The 21,896-nt window shown below is 41.5% G+C and overlaps 1 protein-coding gene across 2 annotated transcripts in view; it reads right to left on the reverse strand.

Annotated features, from left to right (window-relative positions):
* LOC138064576 (protein unc-13 homolog B-like) overlaps window positions 1–21,896 on the reverse strand; it is a 217,775-nt gene that overhangs the window by 147,043 nt on the left and 48,836 nt on the right. Inside the window, exons 8-9 of one of the 2 annotated variants that reach the window (XM_068927824.1) lie at window positions 12,690–12,725; window positions 5,634–5,856 (exon numbers count right to left, since the gene is read on the reverse strand). In XM_068927824.1, coding sequence (XP_068783925.1) covers window positions 5,634–5,856; window positions 12,690–12,725 — 259 coding nt within the window. The remainder of the gene's footprint in view (window positions 1–5,633; window positions 5,857–12,689; window positions 12,726–21,896) is intronic. The other variant, XM_068927825.1, reaches the window with a different exon arrangement.

Here is a 21,896-nt window from a genome sequence, read left to right on the forward strand (position 1 = left end):
CCTCCATGTCATCGTCTGAAACAGGTGAATACTGGAACTCGTCGGAAGCACTGCTGTCAAACTCCTCAAGGATATCCAGGGGCACAAACGTGTCCTCCAACTGTCCCACACGTTTCATGTCTTCACTGCTACTGAGGTGAAGTGAGCCCTCGGGGTTCACTCCCTGCTTGTTGGGCAACTTGCCACTTTTAACCATCAGGCCATTTTTGTATGGGCGCAGGACGGGATAAACAGGCAACTGTTCTTTATTTTCGGAGCTGTTGGTATATTTTCCAGTTCTATCATATACTGGGAAAACATCATTAGGCTTGGAACTAGTTGGCACACCATTGAAATAAACTGTTTTCCCCCTAGGAAATTGCAGGCCTCCATTGCGTTGCAGGCTTATTTGTTCACTGTCGTCAAGATTATTGTATCTCAGTTTCTTTTTCCTTCTCCTATCTATTGTATCATATTCCTGAGGATACCTAGGGACATCTACAGATCCTGACTCCACATACACATTCTGGCAATACCTTGATCTTGCACAGTGATTAAAATTTTCCTTTTTTGAGAGAGTTGGTGTCTTTTTTGTTTCCTGCCAGCTTCTATTTTTATGGCTTTTTTCTAAGAATTCTTCTATTAGCAGTTTTCCTAGCTCTTCATAGTTACTCTCCTGTTCTTCTTCTCCATCTTCAGAGTTAAATGGAATGATCCTGACTCTTTCATTTCTAGCTAGAGATTCTTGTCTAAGATGAGAAGTAAAGGGGGTGGGCGGGAAAGGAAGAGAGGCAGCAAAAAGAAGAAAAGGGAAATAAAAAAAAATCTTTAAAAGGACAGTTTCAATGAGGAAAAAATGGTAATTAAAAATGCATTAAGCAAAGGCAAATTAAAATGAGAAACAGTCAGAGATAAAACTAAAAACCTGTCAATCTACCAACATTAAATTTCAATCAAATTTTCAAAAAAAAAAAAAAAGAAAAGAAAAGGAGTAGGGGTTACGATATTCCACCAGTTACATTTACAGAAAATTAACAAATGCCTGTTTGAGGAAGAATAGCTTTTTGTCATCACTTGAGGGCACACAGCCTTGGCTGTACCAATACTCCGCTGTTACATTTTTCGGCATACTGAAAAAATGTCACTCATTACAGTAACAGGACTACTTTGAGATACAGCGCCCACATGCACCATTCCACTATGCTATGCCTGTATTTCAGTCACTCTAGGCAGGAGACTTTGTTTTAGCAGTATTCATATAGCGCACGGGCACCGTTTTTCTCCTGAGGCTGGCTAAAGAGCAGAGAATGTGTGCAAAGTCTCAGGAGTCAGGGGACACCAAGGAAAAGGGGCCAGAGGACAAAATACAAACTTGTGCACACAGACAACACTAGGAGCTCTGCCTACTGCAGCCACTCTGTTTTGCTGGGCCTGCTCTCACTGCAGCCACGACAGCGCCTCTCCAGATGCTCTGCAGGGCGGGCAGACCGCAACTAGGGAGAACTGAGCTCATGTCTCAGGACTCTGCACAGAGGGGGACTGGACCATTTCTTGGGTTATTTGAGCTCCTGAGCCTGGCATACAGGACAGCCTGATCCTCTCCTGCTCTCTTCCAGGGGAAACTTGCCCCCCAGGCTGCTGCCCACATATGTGCACAGAGTGACTTTTTCTTTTCCCTCTGAGGTGGCCCCTACCAATGTAAAAAGGAAGATCCTCAGGGTCACTACTGGCCTAGTTGGCAAAACAACACATCAGGGATGGATAGTTTATGGGCAGCGATGCCCATAAAAAGCCTCAGATGCTTTCCAGGGTCTATACTTTTCCACTATTATGCCTCTAAAGAGGCTCAGCAATCCAAACTTGCCTACTGTGGGAGAATGCATTACAGCAGCTAGTTTTGCTATCAAACAAGCTGAGCTTTCTAGAATCCCAAGTAAATGACCCTTGGGATTTCTGGATTAACTCCTAAGCCAGGATCAGAATTACCACAGGATTACCTCAATTCCTCACCACTCCCAATGCCAATAGGAAGAAAGCTTCCTCCTTATCTAAATCTTCCAGGAAGAGTTCTTGGCAGCCTAACTAAAAATGAATCAGGTAGAAAGCATTTTGGTTTTTACATCTACTTATCTAAAAGATACACCGCAGAAAAGAACTAAGGACCATAAGGGCACACGTCTTGACACTACAAGAACAGAGCAAGAGAAGGGAAAGGGAATATGGGCACTGTATGGATACTGCTAATGCAAGTCTGTTCACCCCGAGAGCCTGAGATGCCTGAGGCACCCCGATATAGGATGCCGATGCACTAGCACTGAAGGAGAAATGGGTCATTGCATTTTCACTACCGCTGGTTTAAGGCCTCATTTCCATCAGTATTAGCTAACTTACACTAATTGGAAAGATACTCATTATTTTATATGAGCCCTGTTACGCTCAGTTTAGAAAATAGCCACATCCTTCCTGCTTGCAATTTTAAGCCAGTAATGGAGATGTTTATCTTTAAAAAGCTAATGAAACTGAAAAGACTCCTAGGGCCACCAGAGTTGCTGGATGAGGCCCTTCCAAATCTCAGCTGAAAGCAATAGGAGCTACATGAATGCATGAAGAGCCATTAGCTGTAAATGCTGAACCAATAATCGACTAATTTAAGCACCAAAGAAATTACTTTTGTTTCTAATTGAGCTCCCCCTCATAAGAGTTTCCCCCGCTACTCTACAAAGCATTTCTTCTACTGAAAAGAAAGCAATGACAAGAAGTCCAGCACCTGAGAGAGAGAAGAAAAGAGTGATGATGTCAGCCCAGCATTAAAACTACCACAGATCTGAAACACAGCCAAGGCAAACAGCGAAAAATCAGCTGAAATATCTCACAAGACCACTTCACAGCAGCGACAGCAAGGAGACAAGCACATAGGCTGCAAAGAGGTTAACCCACCTATCGGATAGATCTAGAGAGTGCCTGCTCTCGAGCGAGCACTGGCGGCTTGTCATTTGACTAGACTCAGATGTAGATTCTGGGTCAGTTCGGCCACTCACAGTGGAATCTATGCTATCAGAGCGCCTTGGAAGCAAATAGAGCAAGAGTAGGGAGACATGGAGGACACACAGTTACAAAGTGCTTCCAAAAATGAACTTCGCAAAGAAAAACAGGAGCTTAAAAAAAGTCTGGGGGGAAGGGGTCTGCTACTCTGAAGTTGAACTGGCTACTGGGAGCAAAAATACTCCAAGGACAATCAAGAATAATATTTGTTATGCTCAGTTTACTCAGAGGTAAATAAAATAAATGTCCTTCTATCACAGTAACACAGTCACCTTGAAAAGCTATTCAAGGTGAACAGGAGGATGAGAACTTTTCCAATTAAATCAAACGTTGTTAGAAGAAAAAAAAAAACTCAAGCAGGTGTTAGTAGAGCCAGTTTCATTTGAAGTATTGTGACATAGACCAGTTTTCACCCAAGTCAAGACAGGTTCCAGCAGAACCTTGTCTGGTTCCTCTGGGTCTGCCCAAGAGTCTGTAACAGCTACTCGGTCATTTCCTCAGCAACCATGAACAGCAGTCTGCCAGGAATGCCGGTTTCATCAGGTGGCTGCCTGGTCCACGGCACTTCTAGCTGCTAGGAGTAAAAGTCAAAACACATTTTGTTTTTGCAATACTCGCTGCAACTGAGCTTTAAAAATATTAAATTTAATTAAATATTAAATATGAAAATAGTTAATGTCCACCGAAATGCCTCTTTTCAGACCACTCTAGTTAGAAATACTTTCCTGGTAAGAAAGAAAATCTGATGTAGCTTCTTTGGAAAGCATTGTTGCATGTCCTAAGTATTAAGATTAAGTATACAACAAAAAATCTTGCTGGGCACCTGGAAAACGCATAGGAGAACAGCAGTATTGAGAGAACTGATCACCATCTGAGATTTGCTTTCCTGGAGTGAAAGTAATTTTAGAGCAGAATAGGGCTACAAAGTGTTTAGCTTTAAATAAAGTTTAAGTAAAGTCCTGATACTTTCATATGGATACATTCAGGAAATCAAAAAAAAAAAACCAATAAAGCGCAATATTTAATTTTTTTATTCCTTTAGCAATTCAAATCAGAAGGGATTCTTTAGAAGGGCATGTTACAAACACCACATTTATCTGTCACATAGGGCTAAAAGTTCACAGCCTGCTCCGAGCAAGGTGGGCAAGTCCCTTTCTATTGTCAATACCAGCCGAAGAAGTTGCCCGGCTGCCAAAACATCCAGCCACTGCCGACTTCCCCAGTCTGGGGGTTCAATACCTGCTATTCAGCTTGGCCCATCCTTAAAGAAAAGGTTTCAGTTCGTTACCACTGTAAACCAGCAGTATAGAACAGTTGACACGAGCGTCTATTCTTTCCATTAGGTATTTAACAAACTAGGAAAAAACAGTAAGAATGACATATCACATTACAGTATACGCATTTTTGGTGGCACATTTGCCTCTGCCACATGAAATCCTAACACCAATGACAACATGAAATGCTACTATTAAGTCAGCTTCAGCTTTCACCAAAGAATTTTGATTAACCAAGCCAAAAAAGTCAAAATTTAGCCTCAGCTATTCACCGAGGAGAACAACTGAATCCAGGTTCAGGCTTCAGGAAACAAGAACATTCTTACTGAGAAGGATGAGGTAGAATGAATCAGTTATAACATGCGTAAAACTCTGCACCTCCAACTCTGACAATGTTTAAGCAACTACCTCTTCCTTCTGCACTAGAGGCAGAAGCAGCAGCATGCCCTGGTCTATAGATCCAGTCCTATCAAGCTGACTGCTATTGTCAGAGTTCTTCTTCCTGCTTTCCCTTAAACTTATTCGTCTTTTACTTTGAACAGCATCCTTCTTACATTTGTACTACTCCCAGCACAACCATTTGATGCTTGTAAGTCAATGCTCTAACGCTTAATGCTCGGGTCAGACACAAGCAGTTGTGAAATTGCTGATTTACGGCCAAATGGCCCCAAGACTTACATGTCTGTCATGAGCAAAAATCAACCCCATTGTGAAGGAAGTTACTTAAGAAGATGAAGAAAGTTAATTTAAAGCTGTAAACTTTATCTTTCATATAGACAAAAAAAAAAAAAAACCACAAACCAAAACAAAAAAGAATGCATTATCTAACAACCCTGCATGGTAACTGAAGAAATTAGCAGTTAAAGACCTTCTCCTTGAATATGCTGCATGGGCAGAGCTAATAGAAGAACAGGAGCTAATCCAAAAGAGAAAATACATCTGCCCCCAGGGAAAGGAAACTCACAATAGGACAACTCTGCCAGGCTGTGTTTCACTGACTTTGGAGGCACACTCATACACTGGTACCAGAACAACCCCTTACCATGTGTTCTAGCCTTTAAAAGGGAAAGAAAAAGTACAACCAAGAATAAATGACCTCATACTTGAGCGCATATTTAAAAGGTTATTTATTAAGCTACAGGATCTGGTGTAACACATAGCCTTATATGCTTATCTTGCTTCACAGCTGAGTCCCAATGTGAGCAAAGACATATGGTACCTTCTCATTTCAAGCCTTTCGGAGCCCTTGAGCCATCCTCCTCTGCCAGCACAGCAACTTCAGGTTCTGCCATGGGAGACAAGTAGGAAAAGAAGAACTACCCAGAAGATGGCACCCACCTGATGGCCACATGCTCCGGATAATCCAGATCATAGTTTTGTAGCGAGTCAGCACAGGATTCCCGCAAGAGCCCTTGCTGCTGCACGCGCGATGGTATGGTGAACTGGTGCACAGAGGCATTGGGCTGTGCAGTCGTGTGGTATGGAGGAGGAATGCTGTTACTTGTCTCACTGCGATAGTCGCTGTCTCGATCATCCACAGCACTGTCAGCATCTTCAAAGGCTAAGGAAGAAAAAACAGTTAAGGGCACAGCTCTCTAATGCTGCCTTGCTGGGGCAGAGAAGCCCATTTAGATTTTAGAAAGCTACAAAAAGAGGCTATTTCTACTACGGATGAGTCCTGTACAACCTGTACATGTAGCGGGTTATAATCTGTGGTTCTCTTGATACATACCGAGGAACTCCAGTGACCGCCTCCACACCCCCCTTTCCCACTTCTTATCAGAGGAACTTCTTTCTCTTTATTCATTCTGAATAAGCAGAAGATTAAGACTTTTTTTAAATTCAATAAACTTTCAGATTCTTTACTGTGGTCAAAATGAATATTTTGATTTTTGGAGAAAAACACTCCCTTAACGGAAAAGGGGTCTTTACTGGAAACTTTTCTGCCTTTTCACCATAATACCATCTCTTCTCAGCAACCTTAATCTGTGTTTTAGGGAGCTGAGGGGTGGGGAGGATTGTTAAAAGTATTAGTTTTTAAAGTTAAGAGAAACTAATGAAACAGTAGGAAGGTCAAGTAAGTAGGAAAATCAGAACTGAGAAAGCAGCTCTACTTATAAACAATTATTGCTTCTTCCAGGAAAAAAATGCTACATTAACACACCAGGGTAGGTTAGCTTGTTAAATTTAGTAGTCGACACTAAAGACAACCTTCACAAAGGGAAAAGCTCCCTTCCCATGAGTCCCTCTCCCTGGAGAAGCACCTCTGCTTGCTAGGCCTTCAGAAAAAGAGAACAAAGAGTTATTCTGAGGAAAGCTCTCAAAAATACAGTATTGCTACATAGCTGTGTTTGGCTGTGCAGAATGCAAGGTTAACTTTGCAAGCGTACAGTGAAAGTAAAACACTGGTAAGTTAGTGGAGTGCACCGTTAGCATGCTTGAAACAAAGGAAAAATAAAGATCAGTCGTTATTCACCATGTCCACCACCAAAAGCCTGTCTGAAAAGGACAATCAAATTAAAGCACCCTCTAGTAAGTTATTCAGTGGCATGTGCCCTCACCAGCCATTCATCATGAGGCTGAGCAATGAATAAAGTGAGTGCTGTCCGTTTTCATGCAATTAGAAAAAAAAAAAAAGAGAAAGTTTAACTGCTGAAACTCCAGACGGACATGATGCACAGTGATGACACACCTATTCCTTCTACTAGAGCTTCATGCCCCTCCAATTCAACATCTATTTTTCATCTAAGGTAAAGCTGTTGCTAGTGATCTTTTCAGTTCTTTACAATAGAGCAAAGTTACATCAGTGCCTTAAAGTGGATGAAAAAGCAGAAAACAATTCCAGTATAAAACATGGCTTCACATCTATAAACTGCTGGGCGAGGGCGGGAAACTCTATCCTCTTCAGCACAATCGATTTAATTTGATTGTCCACAGTGAAAACAGAGATAAGACCCCTGCACTTTAGCAGCCTAAACGCTGCATAGCTCTTGTCAGTCTCTAGCCAATTGAATACAAATGAATAGTAAACATATATTGCTTTATTCAGCTTCATTAAAAACAAAATGTCCAATTTCAATGCAGTTGGGGGCCTAAAAGAAGCACCAATGATTTGCTACACAGAAAAATGATTTGATATGCCAAAGTGACAAACTCTTCTGAAAAGCACCATATTTTCAGTCTGTGGTGCAGGGGCTGATCTATTTGTAGATCACAAGGCACACGCCATCCTCAGAAGGGTAATGAGCAATTACTCAGATGAGCAATGTCACTGCTGAACGCTTGAGCCATTACTGTCTAATGCACAATAATTACTTTTGTTGGGCAGAAAACACTGTTTCACAAGAGCTTTCGAATGCCTCGCTTTGCTGCTCAATTAATTTCTTCTTCCCATCAGATATAACCCGCATTGAAAGCGAAGGTTAGATAACTCTGATAGAACGCAAAGTTCTTCCAGCTGTGGCTGCACAATCATTGCAAGGTCTAGTAAGAGCAGCCTGCTGCTGCACGAGGCAGTCCCATGTCTGCGTACTGTGTGGCCTTGCGTTCCTGCTTGCTTGTGCTGGCTACAGCATCTGTGTCCCTAAGCAGTGGGGAGGGTCAGAGACCTCCCTCCCCAAGCTAAAACCCACTTCTGGACTGCGGAAGAGGCTGGTTTCCAGCTTAAGCCAGCTTCCTGACCCCGTTCACAGTGGGAGAGCACAGGGGAGGTGGCAGAATGTGCCACTGGATGACCAGCGGGCAGGGGAATAACCACTTGCTGAAGGGGTTAAGGCCTACACCACTTTAAAGTGACTGCAAGGCCGCTGTTTCAGTTCTGATTATGCATTCCAGTGGCTGCTAATGACCAGTCTAGCACTGGCCAGTCTTGCAGAGCGCACTATTCTGCTATATCAGACTAAAGAAGTTTATGATGGATAAAATTCTCCACTCTTAGTTGGAGCACGGTCACTAGCAGATATTCTGTTCCTTTTCTATAGGAAAGGTGATAAACATTGTGGCTCAAAAATGGGAATTCCCATAAGAATCAGAATATTTCTACGCTATATCTAAAAATAGTAGACTAGCTTAAATATTAATCAAACATTTACAGCATGTATGTTTATAAAGCTTGGCCCCAGAAATTCTCCCAGCTCTTACTAATGTACAGCATGAGGAAGTCTCTTGGAGGTCATCACACAGAATGCCTCCCTCATGACAAATTTAAAGGATACCACACTCTAACCACAAACACCCCTGATATGTGTGCCAAGCACCTACAGCATCTATAGCTTTTAATACCAGGAAGAAACCCTCAGTAAGAACTGACTCAGATAATGGCCAGCTCCAGAAACTTGTCCATGCTGAACCGTACCTACCCTATGACCAGTCTCACTTTATTTAACGGAAACGCCATGACCAGTCTCACTTTATTTAATGGAAACACTCACAAAGACATTGCTCAGCCTGATTAAGAGCACTAAAACTCAGCCCTTATGTGGCTTATAGCACACATTATCTCTGCAAGAAAGTTTACCGTCAACTGCCTGTACATGATGATGACCTCATTCATTAACATGCTTGACACTTAACAAATTTTAAATAAGAGACTGACAAGAACTTGCAGAAGCAGCTTTGGGGGCAAAGTAACCCTTCAAAAGAAAAGATCAGACATTACAGCCCACGGTTCGGCAAAATATCCCTCACAATACACATTGACATATTAAGTTCAAGCACTATCTTCTTCAAACAGATGATCCATCAGGCCTTCCATAAGGAAAGCAGTAGCTTAACCTCGATCTTTGAAGATCAGTTCATTCATCACACGATACATAACAATAAACACAAGAAGCAGTTATTTTACCCAAATGTGAGAAGTTTCACATGTACCAAACAGTTCTCAAGGATGAAAAAAGTTTCTTTGTCTTTGGACCCACTGTCCAGTGAGCGGGGGGGGGGGTGGGGGCAGGGGCCTAAGGCTGAAGGGAAAGGCAGAAGCATGCTGTTCGTGTTTAATAATTGAATATTCATGCATATAGGCTGCATATAAAGAAAACCTATCAGACAGTCACATCACAGCAGGATTTTACAAAAAGAGTGGGGAAAACCAAGAAAGGAGATGGCAAGATGTGTTCAGAGAATCCACTTCTCTGAAACCAACTGCACCCCAGAAACCCTATTCCTCTCCCCTCTCCACCTTGAGATGCTCTCAAACCACAGCTGCAAGGCAGAATAGCATAGTTTTTAATATAATTATCTCAAAACCACTTTGTGCCTGCTTTGCTAGCTAGCCAGACTTAACTTCTGCAACTTTCTTTACATCCTGCTTCAGGACAGGAAGGAAAGTTAACAGCAAAATTATTACAGGCTGTTGGATGAATGCCCTTTCAGAATTCTTTTTTTTTTTTTTTCCCTAAAGGATCCAATGCACAGCAGGGGCTCTTCTCAAAAGGCTGCACTGAGTTAAAACTGCCTTATGCTTTTCATCTGCCATCATGAGGGGGGGTCCAATCCCTGGGCTCAGCTATGCTTCACAAGCTAGAGCAAAAACTTGGACAAAAGCAGTAAGTGCACACTGCATGAGGTCCTCAGGAAGGAGGTTAATGCAAGGTTCTGCATCCTAAAGACCCCACCACTTCTCCAAAATAAGTCACTGGGCTTCCCATAGCTTTTATCTACTTTTAAAAGAACAGGGTAGAAGAGAAGAGAGCGTACTGAATGCACTGCTTTCAGTCCAAGGCCAAAAGAGATCTCTGCCAATTCCACAGCAGGTCCTTCCCAGGCCACCTTCTCCACCCTGCATTCCACTTAAATTGCTTTTTACAAAAGCTTCTAACATCTTTCCTTAATCAATTCTCAGAACCCAATACTCCATCCTCACTGAACTGTACGTCATTTCTGATGGTCATGTTCCCTTTCTGAAATCTTATACTTCAAACGCTGGAAAGCTAAAGGAGAACTAGTGAAGTAATAGGAAAAAAAAAAAAAGAAAGAAAAAATCGGAAAGGACACTAGGGGATCTTTCTGAGGCTCTTCTACAGCTCTCTTTCTGCTAAAAACTGAAAAGCTTAGCAGCAATGATTTAAATGAAATTTTGCAGGTCATTAATCCTTCCTATTGCCCTCACTACTTAAAAAGCACACTAGACATTTGAATGATTTTAAATTTAACACCGGCAGTTAGTAATATGCAGTCTTCAGTCTGAGGGCTTTCATAATCTTATTTTTCCCCACTTCAGAAAATATTTTCTTCTGCTAAAACAGCCAACGGTCAAGAACCTGCCTGACACTCAGAGGTGCAAAGAGTGCCTTGAACGTCTGCCTTATTTCTTTATGTCTTTCCCTTTCTTAAAATGAAATCAGGTCAGCAGCACGAGATGTCCCTATGCTCTAGGTACACCGTGTCCAGCCAGCAGTGCTCTGGGCTGCAGCACCCTTCTCGAAAGAAGCTCTCACTAGGAAGAAGTCTGCCAGCTACCAACATGCTGTTTCTTTCCCAGTTGCTGTTTTAAGTTTATAACTTCACGTGGATTTTAATGGAGTTGGCTTGGGTACATTCACACACATGCAAATCTGTTTGATCCCATCAACTAGTCTCCTGTTGATAAAGAGAGGCTCTGACAACCAGGGAGACAATACAACTGGAGACTAAGGAAATTCATCTTCCATAGAAAAGTTTTCCTAACTTTATCCTAGCCACAGAAACATTTAGCAGCCATAGAAAAACTAAAGCTTGCTACATACAAACTACAACAGAGCGTATGCTAAAAATGTTCTTCCCTACTCTTCTGTGGCAATAATCAGTCTGTGTGGGCCAGCCATGAATGCTGGCCCAAGCCCGTCCTTAAGGAAATTCATAATATGACTTCAAGGAGAAGAGCCCAGAAAGGAGGAAGGGGAAGGAGGGAGCTCCATGAATATCAGTCATTTCTGAAAAGCCTGCTCCAGAGAAACAGATGAAGTACTCTCTGCACAAACCCCCTAAATTTCTGACTGACCAATACCTAAGCACCTTCATCACTCCTCCCCAAACACACAAACCGGCAAATAAAGAAACACTGTTTAGGATATTCATCTTTATCATCTTCAGTAGTTTAAAAAAAAAAAAAAAGTCTAGTTAATTCTCAAATATCCTACCATATCTTTGAGAATAAGCTCGAACAGCAATTGAGACATTCAACACTAACAGCATAACGATGTCATCTAGCAGTGTTGATGCTCAAAGAACTTACGGTTTGATCAAAGACAGGAGAACAAGGAGGATGAGGGATATTACAGAAGGAGAGATGGGGAAGCTCTGGTGGAAGCATTCTAGAAATCAAAAGAATAAGTCCTCACTTTTTGATAATTTAGCTGGATATAGAGCAGAGCTGAAGAAAGAAATACAGTTAGTGAAATGCACTGTAACATTAGCTGGACACCAGACTAATTACTTGGCTAGAGTTAGAGTTTCCTCTCCATATTCCATTATGTCAAAAATGGAATAGTATCAAGCAGAACCATTCTCCTGCTGGCAGCAGTTACTCTTGCTGTTCTTTATACAGTCCCTGTGAGCAACACACTAGTTTTTTGTTTTGACACAGGGAACAAACATCTTAAAATTAAGACTGATGGATCCATCTCTGGAGGTCCTACAGGCAGTAGAAACCATGCACCATAGCTTAAGCAGAAGCTTTGCCTGTGAGACTTCCAGAAAGTAAAGATGCTTCATGCAGGTTCCTCAGGCAAACCTTGAGCTGTGGGGCCTCTGCAAAAGTCATCACACCAAACAGCCTTCAGGTACAGCCCTCAGCTCTACAGGTCAGCAGTAACTAAGTTTTACCTTTTCTAGGCTGGTGGACACGAGTTAAAGCAAAGCCTTGCCACTTTTGCCACGTTGCTGTCCCACTGAACTCAAATATGCTAGAACACCTGCAACACTTCTGTCACACTGGTGTTCACTAGCCATATCCTCTTTTAGATTTGTCCTTGTATGTAGTGCTTGATAAATCTGTGTTCACTTCCAATCTATCTTGTCAGCTTAATAAAGTAACAATTACAGATTCCCTTCTGTTTTTCAGTTACTCCAAAGATGGATTTAGGTTTACACGGGTGGGAAGATCAACACAGGAAAGTGTACAAGCAGAAAATCAGAATCACTCTTAGAGGAAAAGAAGAATATTCCAATTCTGCTTTCTCACCCCTCAAACTCCAGTTAGAGCGAGTGACTCATTCAAAACATTGCCAAAACAAAAGCTAAACAATGAATAAAAATGAGCAGACAACCATTCACACAAAAAGGAAGACTCCGTGAAAGTTAAAGAAAATACAACAGAATAGATTTTCTATATGCATGAATATTCCCATTTCCTCATACTGGAGCATGCTGCATCACTGCAGGATCATGAAACTTGCAAGAAATTAAACTGTTACGTACTCAGCTGCTCTCCCCATCCGAAATAACTCCAGTTGCCTGGGTGTAACACAAATGGCAGCAAAGAATAGGAATGGAAAAAGAAAGCTTAGAAAAGCAAACCACAAGCATACTTTTCATGCATTTAAAATGCCTGAAAATGTAAGACATTTTTTCTTTATAAATTCAGCAGTAAATTTCTTTTGGGGCTCACTGTTAAGTTTGTTTATAAGACGCTCTGAAGATTAAGACTGCTATAAACCCTAGGAACTATTAAACTACCATACATTTATTAACATAAGTAGACAAAATATTTATCAACACTCTACTCTGCAAGAGCTGTTAAACACTGTACTCTCTACTACATGCATTATCATGATTACAGACAGGACATACGAAAAATCAGAGTCAGGAGGGGAGACTGGGTTAGAGCAATACCTGAATGCTTGTCTGAACTCTGCAAGTTAACTGGCAGAAGTTGCTTCATGTTTCCACTCCTGCCCACTTTCCAGAACAAAGATAACCACTTTCACCACTTTTCAGTGGTGAAAACGTCACAGGAGTAATATTAGCATAAAAAACTATCGGCATGCATGTAAACTAGCATAAATGAAGAGCGCTGTCTCAGCCAGAGAGAAAGACACTGCTACAAAACGTAGAGCTCTCAGAGCATCCCAGAGGCAAACAGTAGTGAATTAAATCAGCAGTAAGCAAATCTTCCCGTATCATAACTGAAGATGACAACAAACTTGCGCTAAAGCTAAACAACAAGTTGGTAAGCGAGCCAATTTATGCCTTTCCAATATCACGTGGCCACCTCAAGGCGATATCCAAGAGGACAGCGGCAGCAACCTGCTACGTATACCCTTCAAAGCAATTTAGAAGCACACCCAAAACCTGTAGCACCAAGAAAGTCTCAAAACGAGCATTTCTAGAAGCTGGCGTGCAAGAATGCTTTAAAAAGTGACATTTACAAGTGTGTTGCTGCAAAAGCGCAACAGGCAATAAACACAAATTCTTCACATGCGGGCGGAGAACTAGCAAGAGCCTTCTTCCCTGGCTACCGTCCTCATCTCCAGCTACCAGGCAGGCACGCGTTTTCTTGCGGGGGATAGCTTAGAGGATGCAGCACATCACTCCTCCTGCCCTCAAAACAAGGCCTGCAAAGTTAGAACGGGCTATTCTTTACTTTTAGATAAATAATAAAATAAATAAATAAGTCCCAAGAAACCTCTTCCCCTTTACAAAAAAAAAATATTACATTTACCACAGAGAGACTCTGGTGCCACTTCAATTCTGTGAGTGAAGCTAAGGTGGGCAGATAAAAAAAAAAGAGGGCAGATTTAGAATATCCTGAAGGAAAAAAAATAAGAAAGACGGGGGAGGAAGCCAGGGTTTAATCCTCTCATCTGGAAACAAACAGTGCATCAGAGCTACAGCCAGGCTGTTTCTTCCTTCTCAGCATAAAAGGTTTACAAACCAATGTAATTCCTCAGATACACTTCAGTACTTGCAGGGTCCCTGGACTCTGGGCTGGTGGTTTGTCAAGTACAGTCATAGCTAAAGTTTAGTGGGACTTCTACTATTTAGGAAAGCTTCAGAAGCACGACATTCCCTTAGGGCCCCTGGAAGAGCAGTTAGGACAAAGAAAAAAAAAAAAAATCACACATGTATGTTTGCTTTTGTCATTAATCTAAGCAGCTCTGACCAAATATGTGCATGGAACCAACATGATATTTTTTACCCAGTTTATTTAGAAATAACCACATATTAAACAGCTATAATGTCAAAAACACGCAGTTTCTATGGAAAATAAGAGGTCACTCCTGTCCTGTCTACAGAAATAACAAAAAAACCTTTTTTCCTGTTTACAGAAAAAGTGAGGAAAAATTGAAGTCCGTAGAGTCAAGCACTGGCAGACTAAAATCCGAGTCTCTTTCAGGGTAAAAGGGGAAGAGAAACAAGAAATCAAGCAGGCAAAGAGAGCAGAAGTAAAACGGATGTGGCAAGGACAGCTGAGAAGGGGAGACAACCAGAAGACAGACTACGGAAGCAAGAGGCAGCGAAAGCAGGAATGGCATGAAGAAGCACATGGTGAGAGGGGCCAGGGAGAAGGTACAAAAAGTAGCCAGAACTTTGCACCGAGCTTTCATTCACCGTCTTAAATAGTTCTTCAAGAGGAAGGGAAATCAACAACTTCCTATTAACATGCAAGTTAGATAACAGCTTATGAATCTCTCAATCCTGAAAATCTTGAAGCTCAGCAGAGCTCTCCCACTGATACCGCACCACTAGCGGACGCGATAGAAACTTTTGGATGGAAAGCGATGCTGAAGTTGCTATCTCAGGTGAACGGCGAGAGGCAAAGGAAGTCAATGGTCAGCTATTTGCAGCCTGGATTACTGTTAAAGATCCAGAAGACCTGTACAGCAGCACAGCATTACTGCACTCAGCCTACCGGCTAGTTAAACCCCTTTCATTTTTCACAAATGCGTGCACATGCAACCTCCCAAAGATAGTGGGGAAGAACCGCAGAAGATGCTATAAATATCACAAAGCAGCATACAGGTTAGAAGGCTACAAAGGAAACAGAGCTTACTTTGCTTTTCCCCAGATAAAACTCCAAGACTGACAACCTCATTCCCTCATCACAACCACGTTAATCTGCTCAGAAGGACCGAGGGGCTCTTTAAGGGAAAACACAAAGCCTGACTCTTGAAATCAGCTCAGACCATTCCTATCCCTCATTTTACTGACAGCAACCATTAGGATGGCTGGCACAATACTACTCACAGCTTCAAAAGACAACAAGGAGAAAACCACCAAGCACTAAAAACAAGCCTCACAGAGACAAAGTCTGTCCCTGGAGGGGAAACACTACCACCTGCCATAGACAAGAGCCCTCAAACCGATAATGATGCCCCTGAGACAGCTACTTACCTCTCTACCTTACCACTACCAAGCTCCTTATGTACAGTATGAAAATCCCACAAACTTTCAGAAGCATATTAGAGATTTATTTCTGATGCATAAGAAAAATAGTGGTTGACAGGAAGAGAGGGAGGTGAAGAGGAGCTGCCTTTAGAAACCAACTCCTTACCCTCTAAGTTGGCTCTTGGCTAAACAGGGCATGCTAGAACCACAGACCTGCTGGAAAGAAACTGCAGCAACAGCCGGAAAGAGGTGCAGTAACAGAGAGAGGAAGGGATTTTCAGGCAGAAACTCACAACTCTGCTTCTGTTTGTTTTTACTGACACCCACTTCACTTCAGCGTCTAACATTTTGGATAAAAGATGAATTTATTAAAGATGCAACACATATGCCATTTCATCTAAGATTCAAGAGCTAACAGTATATATCTCAGTCCTTCAGCATCATCACAGAAGACCTGGGTTGACAGTCTTGATATTTTGAAGGTTAATGAAAACAGAATTTCTTTTTAGCCTTTTCAAGTTGCTTTTATGCTTCAAGATTGAGATTAACTTTGGGAACAAATTTAGGCCTGTAAACCAGAGGTAAAATGTTACAGACTTGAACTGAAAATACCAAGAAGCCCAGACAGTAGAAAATGGAAAGTTGCAATCCTAAGAAGATGCAACAAAATACATTAATACTGGAATAGATGAAGCAGACAAATCCGACTAGTTACTCTATGTGCTCTTAAACACAAACAGTGTGTGTCTCGGTTACCACGTTATTTTGTATTCACAAGCTTCAGTACTTTCAAAAATGAGGTTTCATATAAACCTCCAAGTAAGAACTAAGCGATGCCAGCAAGCCTGGTGCCTTGGAAGCTACAACATTCTTGTCATTAACACATTTTATAAAATACATCTAAGTTCCCACAGTTAGCTGAACATAGCATATGTTCGTTCTGTGTCTCAAATTATGCAACTATTCAAGGAGGAACTCCTCCTCCTCACTTCACACTGTCAAGCCTGGATCAGTAGGGACACTGAAGCAAAGCAGAACATTCCAAGTTTTTAAACACAGTCTAATTTTATTTTCCGCATGTCATTTTGTTCCAGGGTTTACAAGTCTTTCAGAGCAGCTGAAAGCATCAGAGCATTATCATTTGCCACTGTCCATTTCTGACAGTCATGCTGACAAATTATTTAATCCTCCTGTTACAGCCCATGTTTAGCAAAGGCAGATAGCATCTAAACAAGTTTAAAAATAAAGCAAACTGAGCTCAGGAAATATCAGTATATTTGGTGCTGATAAAGTACTGTGCTAGAGAAAACAGAGATGGGCAAGTCTTGTTTGGTTCCTTCTCCAAAGTTTTATATAGCTCCTCTTCCTCTAGCTAACACCCTTCCACAGCATGCACAGATCTCAGGTCTCGGCAGATTCTATAAAAGTGTAATTATTCCAGTGTTTGATGTACTTTCCAAAATTAAACACACAGTAATTTAGCGGAATAAGCTTCCAAAACATAAAACAAATGTCAAACAGCTAGCTTTTAGAATCAAGTTTTCAGTAAGCAGGAATTTTAACCGAGAAGGTTTCATGCCAAGTATCACATTTCCCAGTTCATTTTTGGAATACCAGAAATGATGGATAAGGTTTTTGAGCAAAAGGAGACGAGGAAGTACAGGAGCGAAATACGCTACAAGGAGTTAACAGAGTTAAGGACAAGCATGGGAGTACTCGTGCCTCTCCTCCCTGCTATACTCCCTCTTTTTGAACATATTTTACTGCAGTTCAGCATCCAGTTTATGCTGCAGTTTTGGGGCAATTTAATTTCACTAAATTAAAAGGCTCTTCCAGTCAACTTTGCTATGGTCAAAATAAAATAGACCGAGAGCTGAAAACGTGAACGGGGCTAGGATCACCATAAGATCATCGAGAGTATCCGTTAAGTTATTACAGACTTGTGCGATTCACTACTAACTGTAGACAAAAGAATCAGGCAGAGCACTGACTGATTTTACCCATCATGGAAAACCCGTAATATTTGTATCACTTCACAAATACCTAAAGAGCTGTCAGATGTCTTTTCAATTTCTGGGCTGCCAAGTCACACACACTATTCAGCTACCAGATGTAAACAGAATCAGAAAGAGTTTTATATGCTCCTCCTTGAGGTACAGTTTTAGAATATAGTTGGTTATTGATTATATAACATTACCTTCATACAAAAAACAATGGAGAATATACTGTTGGACTGGTAGTTGAGATAAAAGATTTGGTGCCTATTTCTTCTGATGTTCCATGTTGGACTTGCAGTTTGAGACCCACTGCTCCAGGACATATGCTATGGCTTGTGTACAAGTTGAGCAATGATTTTTGTATCAGTTTAAAACCTTCTTATATTTTAAATAAATGGTTATATTCCACTGTGGTAGAAAAATTCAAATTAATTTTCTGTTATTGCTGTGACATAAAAGATGACCATTAAAGATTTAGAATCCTTAAAAAAAAAAAAAAAGAGTTACCCCAGCAGAAAAAAAAAAGGAAGACAAAAAACCCCAAAACAGAGGCACTAAACAAATTATGAAACCTAAGTCATTACGGAGCGTTGGCCTTTTTGATCGCTACTCATAGAGAATTGTGTGACTATTAGCAGTTATCAGCATTTAAAGAAGAGATGCATACATTTTGAGTTTATTAAAAGTCAAAGCTTCATTTCTTTGTCAAAACCCTTGAGAAGACAGTACGTGCTCTAGGAAGTGATAACTAATAAAGTACATCCAGAGGATCAGCCAAAAAGCCAGGGATCTGCAGAGTTCAGCAGTGGGTCAAACGCTAGAAACTTTGTTACTGCATAAACTTCTAATATAGCCATTATTTTTATCTTTAACTTCAGTTGTCTGAGTACTTTTCCCTTAGACATGCTCAGTCTCGAAGTAGCAGCTTTATACTAAAAACGCAGGCAGGCGTTTTCAGACTTTGAATCAGCATTCCTTTGAGCAGACCATCACGTCTCCAGCCAGCCCAGGACAGCGAGTACCACAAAACCACAGAAACAAATCTCTCAGATGGGATTTATCCCCCTCCTAAACAAAGAGGAGCAGGAGCCGTCAGTCCTCCAGAAACAGAGAGGCAACTTTTCCACCTCATCAGCTGAGCAATCACAAAACATCGCATATTTGCTTCACTGGTACAGACAACGGTAGTTTTTCTTTCCCTGGCTCAATAATAATAATAACCCACTAACCTCCTTTCCACCCACTCTCTCCCCTTACCATTTAACATTCATTCACGTGCCACGTCTTGAATTACACTGAATGTTTCCCGAGGTCTGTTGTAAGGCTTGCTGTTTGCACTGCAGCCAGTAATTTCACCGCTATTTCTAAATCGCAGCTTTTCAACAACAGCAGCAGTATCTTTAGCAGCACCTGCCCTTGAGGAGAAGGGGAAAACGTTCACTGACCTCTTCGCTGTCCTTCTCGAACTGGCCTGGCCTCTCTAGAGGCGCCACAGGTAAGTGCAAACCCACTGTTGTTTGTAAACGTAGAAGCAGGTTAATAACTTCAGCAAAAGCTTCCAAAAAAACCAGAGGTATAGCATGCATTTCTACAACAAGGAGAGCAGTATCATCTCCCAGCAATTGCCACGTACTACACTGCTTGCCAGTACAGGATTACAGGTCATACACCTCTATGAACAGTTAAGATGACCGAGTCGTGGCCTATTCAGAAGCATTTTGATATTGCCTAGCCTTGGAAGCCTGGCATAGCAGATTTTTTTTTTTAAATGTTGTTATAGAACAGGAAAAAAAAGAAAAACCCACACTCTCAACAGGATAGCATTTCAGCACATTCACTGCCATAGGGTCAGCTCTCCCAGGTCAGCACTGGTGGACAGCAGCGACTGAACGACAGCTAGAATAAACCACAGGATCCGACAACTGCATGAGATGATGCGGTTCAAGCCAGTGGACTTGCAACCTTAGGTCACTTTGAGTGCACTCCTTCGCAACAGGCTGTAACGCATATTCTGCCAACCGAGCTCTTCAAGTAAGAGCTTTAGTTGGCCCAGTCTGTCCAGATCTGTGAACGCAGCGTCACTTCTGCTAGAACCGTAACCCTCCTGCCATTGAAATCCCAGCAACAGATTGACACAGCCCTAACTCAACGGCACATTAACGCCAGCATAAACATGCTAGCATCCAGTACAGCACCCTAAATGCACGACAAAATGAATGTGGATGTCTTGGGGCTGGCTGGGGAGCAGGAGTAGGGTGTAAAGGAGGCGGGTATCTGGCATTTTAGTGAACAAAGTCTCCCATCAGTGCCATGGAAGGTGCCATAAGCTCAGCACATGCAGAGGAATGTATAAATCTTCCTGACATGTCAATGGGATTTGAGGTCCTGGAGACAGAACTAATGGATATCAGGAATGAAACCTCTCAACTTTTCAGAGCAGGTCTTTAGTACTTTCAACTGATTAACTGAATTCAAAGATACTAACAAAGTTCTACCTTATATAATTTGCAAAAATAGACAGATGTCTTCAAATATTACTGGGAAAGGAGGGTCAACTCAGCAAACTGATTTGGCCTGGAACGATGCCCATTCCTACAATGCATATAAAATAACTAGCCAGCTTTTAAGCAGTTAAAAGGCTGCATCCAAGTATCAAGAACAAAGCTATATCGTTTTTTTCCTGCATGCACGTACACGCACACAGGCATACCTATTCTAGATAGTATTTAGGATCCTTCCTTACTATTCCAGGCTAGATTCTGTCCTGCTCCATTCTGTTTCATCTGCTGGCAGACCAAGGACAGGCTGACTTGGATTGCTTTTGCTGGTGTAACAGCAAATCAGAAATTATTTCTCTTATTGTTGCATCAGCTCACAATCCAGAGCCAGGCAACAAATTTACCTTCTTCTGAAAAGAACCCACAGCCCTGGTGAACGGGGACTTTACACAATGGAAACGAAGCAAGACATCACTCCGGTGAGCTGTGGTCTATTAGAGTCTGACTGTAAAAAGAGGAACATCACAGACTCAAGGAAGTGGAAGAAAAATACGAAGAGATGGGAGGATAAACCTTTCTCACAAAGATTAACAGCCAAAGATATGAGGACAGACAAAACTGGTCGATGCAGTGGCAAGTATATCGTCTTTTCTGAGAATTTATACTGAAAAAACTGCTCTCTCCCAAATTTGTGAACTCTCTGAAAAAGGGATATGGCAATAGTTAGACTAGCTGACATGAACTGAGGCAACCATTTTTCCTAAAGATATAGAATATATGTATCATCCCAGTTTGCATTGCTGTCTACTCCAAGTCAGAGCTGCATTTAAAATACTGACAGAGTGACTCACTCACGGATTATAATGGACTTTGACATTGCCAGAAATAATTGCGAGCATGCGAGGAAAATAAATCTGTACCTACAACTACAATAAATAACTTTGACATTCATTGAGTCAATAAGCTCTAAGTAATCAAATAACTTCTTTTTCAATCTCGTTCATTTAAAGTAAGTTTCCAGACAATAAAAGCTTGCTTTATTTTTTAATTTACATTCAATTTCACGTTGCGGGTAAAAGCCAGTATGAGGATGCTGCAGTTATCCAACAATCAAGTATCAGGAAATTCAGAACTAAGGTTATTATTTGACAGGAATGCATACAAAATTGGAGTCAAGCGGTGAACAGTTGAGGCACCAGTTATGGACAGACAGAACTCACTCTCAGGAAAGACTCCTGGTAGAAGTTTTGTTTAAATATTTTACCTTGATATATGTTTCTATATGTTTAAATATATTACCACTATAGTGCCTCACTTATGGCTTGGGATAAGTAGAAGTTAAAGCAGCTGGTAGCATACGATCTTGCTGGGGCAGGACAAACGTGCAGAGAAGCACAGAAGTAGCGAGGAAAAAGTGAAATGACTAAGTATGACGAAGGAAGAGGCAAGAAATGCCAAAACTAGAAGGGCCTAGTTAGAACAGACTGCATGTACAAGCACAGACCCACCTGCTTCATTTGAGGAATCAGTAGAAAGCCCTAAGCCTGCGCTACATTAGTAAAGAAAAGAAATGTATTGTAAAGAAAAAGTAGCATTTCAGACTGTCAAGTAGGCCTGAAAGCTCCATAGTCTCTGGAGAAATGACAGCACCTAGTCTGGGCTGAGATTTCCCAAGGCACCATGCCAAGGCAGCAGCACACACACAAGGACCCCACAAAATGAGAGCCCACCACCACAGATCAGATCTTGGCTTTTAGACACGAGGCTACTGCCGAGCTCCATAAATGGACAGCTTGACCCAG

This window comes from Struthio camelus, chromosome Z, assembly GCF_040807025.1.
Source record: "Struthio camelus isolate bStrCam1 chromosome Z, bStrCam1.hap1, whole genome shotgun sequence".
In the NCBI taxonomy this organism is placed as follows: Eukaryota; Metazoa; Chordata; class Aves; order Struthioniformes; family Struthionidae; genus Struthio; species Struthio camelus.